Source organism: Puntigrus tetrazona, chromosome 1 (genome assembly GCF_018831695.1).
Source record: "Puntigrus tetrazona isolate hp1 chromosome 1, ASM1883169v1, whole genome shotgun sequence".
Lineage (NCBI taxonomy): Eukaryota > Metazoa > Chordata > Actinopteri > Cypriniformes > Cyprinidae > Puntigrus > Puntigrus tetrazona.
The window spans coordinates 6,533,284-6,536,503 of NC_056699.1; the positions used below are offsets into that span (position 1 = coordinate 6,533,284).

At 35.9% G+C, this 3,220-nt stretch overlaps 2 protein-coding genes across 2 annotated transcripts in view; one reads left to right on the top strand and one right to left on the bottom strand.

The window, feature by feature from the left end:
- The window catches only part of elfn1b (extracellular leucine-rich repeat and fibronectin type III domain containing 1b), a 139,148-nt gene that overhangs the window by 53,148 nt on the left and 82,780 nt on the right, over positions 1-3,220 (top strand).
- Positions 218-3,220, bottom strand: part of LOC122342514 (E3 ubiquitin-protein ligase NEDD4-like) — an 11,058-nt gene continuing 8,055 nt past the window's right edge. The window contains 1 exon segment of the mRNA XM_043236352.1: positions 218-2,330. Within this exon segment, the coding sequence (XP_043092287.1) occupies positions 2,219-2,330 (112 nt within the window). The 3' untranslated portion in view covers positions 218-2,218.

The window sequence follows — 3,220 nt, forward strand, 5'->3', positions numbered from 1 at the left end:
ATATTACTATAAATGGGTTCAGACAGAGTTTGTCATCAGCACTTGAAAAAATAATCCATCAAATAAACAAATGAACTACATTAAAATAAACATAAAATACATGGAATTTTGATCTTTTAATCTGAATAAGCAATCATATTGTTTCATATAAACGAGACCAAAAACAGTAAAAATCCATTTCTATTCCATAAGAATATGAAATCAAGACTCTGAGGCATTTTCCGTGAGATAAACAGCTTTATACAATCATCTGTGCTGAAACAAAAAAAGAGAAAAACCCAAATGTGGAGCTCTGAAAACCGTTATCCAATCAACAGTCACATGTTTTCAGAGCACGTGAACGGTGCAAGATTGAAGTAGTACAGAAAGTCAAAAGCAGAAAGCCAGAACTTATGTGTGATCTCAGTCTGAAGCCTCTGGTCTTTAGAAAGGCAGGGGACATTTAAAGGAACAGTTCACCCAAAAACAGAAATTCATTTACCCTCACTCACATAATATGCTTTCTTCCAAGAAACGTTGGACTTTTATGCTGCTTTTATACATTCCCAGTCTCTGGATATCTGTGAAATAACTTTTCTCTTCCACAAAAAAGAGGGCGAATAAATAACATAAATTTCATTTTTAGCTGAACTGCTCCTTTAAACCTCCGGATATACCGTACATAAATATTCAGCAATGCAATTTCAATGCATCTTCAAACGACAACAAAAAGCATAATAGTTTCCCCATCGTATAGGTATTTTTATATTGTGTAAAACATTGTGAAAAAGCTACTCTAAAAAGTTAAATTAAGAGGAAAACCGGGGCATCCAAAAAAAAGCTTTTATTATTAACGCCGTTGTTTTTTAGTTGCTTTTTTCTTTTTTTTTAATCAAACAAAGCTTGGACAAAAGAGGGTCGGGACGGTCTACGGCAGCCCTAAACCTTTGGTACATTCAGCACAAATATCAGCACGCCACTGCAAAAGCCTTAATACAAAATAACAAAGATCTATCCGGTTTGCATCAACGATCTAGCCGGCCGCAATCGAACTGACAAAAGATGATATGCTCGCGTCCGTCTTCATCGCTATTCCAAAATTCGATGGGCCTCATGGCAGTTTCGACTGCACCAGTTTTCACTGGAAGCGATATCAACTCAAATTCAGATTAGAAAACATTCAGAGTACGATCCAGCCACGGCAGTGTTTCGTAAAAGTCTGGAATGTATTGATATGGGCTCGATATTCCAGTTTCGTATCATACAAAAAAAAAAAAACGCTGTCGGAGCGAAAAACGAAACAGAGATGTGTTAACGTCACACTAAAGCTAGATAAGGATATGGAAATAATAATAAAGTCAACACGAAATGGCATTGCGAGCTGTTATACTGTGGCATTTATTATATACCACAATATCAATAAAACAAATGGCGTCCGTTTCGGGTTTCATGCTGACTTTGAGTGTTTTTGTAGCTTTATTCTGTGGGGATGTGACCGCTCTCTTACTTCAAATGTCTTCGTGAACGAAATGGTGTCATCCGAAGACAACAGAAAGGCCTGGGTTGGACTGTAAAGTCCAAAAAAAAATCGTCTTTTTATCCTTCGCGCACAGTGGTCACATTCGTGATGTTGTAGTGCGTCTGCGAGTGCACTTCAGTGTTAACATGCCCTTTGAAAACGTCACACGTGAAAGCATAGAAGCAACCGAATTCATTCAAAAGTGTCGCAAACCTGACGACGAGAAGCACGCGGCGTCAAAACGAACCTACGAGAATGACCGACGTATAAATGCGATAAAAAGAAGAGAGGACACGTACATTTCGGTTCGGTATAGCGGGCGGCGCTGTCGTGTGTGATAGCGTTTGAGGCGATTCGAAAAAGCTTTCACAACACAGCATTTGTTCGTTCGCGCCGCATTTTGACGCTCCGTAGAAAAGTCTTTTTTTTACAGATAAAAAGAGAGCGAGAATATCAAAGTCCTTTGGGTTTGTGTTGTTCCTCGTTTTAATCCACGCCCTCCTCGATTCATCCCGGAGCCGGACATCCCCCGGTCCAGCTCGCCCGTTCGTTTTCTGTCTGTTGCTTTCCAAGGAAGTATTTTTAAGTGACGCGGTGTACAAAACATACGCCTAAGTGCTTCTGGTGTCTGTTTTAGGTGGCTGCGTCCTTCGCTGTTCCTCGACGGGTCGTGGAAATGAAGTATTTTTGATCGGCGTACACAAGTGCAAAAATCGACATTCACTCCAAACCGAAAGTGCTGGTCTCCTCCACTGCCGTCAGCATCTTCTCGTACAGCATGGAGAACGAGGGGTACGGGGGGAGGTCCAGACGATTGAAACACGTGTGAGCTCTGCAACCACAAATAAACACAGGACGCTTCATTTTCTGATCGGATAAAATTACCATTCAAACTATTTTTATGTGGATCTTGTGGATCACGCAAGCGATGAAATCTGTTGGAAAAACGGTTTATTTGCCACAAATGTGCTATTATTGAACTAGAGCATGATCGTTTGTAATTATTTTAATATTTACGTCAGAATTCGGTTTCACAAATGAGGCTTAATCAAAATTAGTTTCTTACATAACACTGGCCACATCAGGCTTTTATTTTTTAATTGATCACGTTTTTTTTTGACAGTGTAGTGATTTAAAATTCAGTACCAACAAAATATTAAATCAAGTTAGAATTACACTATATAAATATATAATAGACAAACATATAAACATTATAAACACAAGCATTTTATTATTATTATTTTTTTAAATTGTCCTTTTTATATTATTTATTGATTGGTTGATTTATTCATTATTGAAAGAAAAATAAATTAATACTTTTACCTAGCAATGATGCATTCAAATATTTAGAAGGGATATTAAAGACAGTAAATATATTTCGAGTAACCTTTCTATTCATTAAATATTACTGAAAAAATGTATAACTGTATCCACAAAAATATTAAGCTGTAAACTTTTTTCAACATTTATCATAATAAAAATAATAATAATAAATGTTTCTTGATCATTAAATCAGCATATCAGAATAATTTCTAAACTGAAGAAATAAAAAAGAAATAAATGACATTTTAAAATATATCAAAACAGAAAAGAGTTATTTAAAATTGTAATGTCACAATATTAACATTTTTAAATAGATTTTATTTAAAAAATGTAATTTAAAAATTTTAGATCAAATAAATGCAGGCTTGGTGAGCAGAAGAGACTTTTTCAAAAACATAA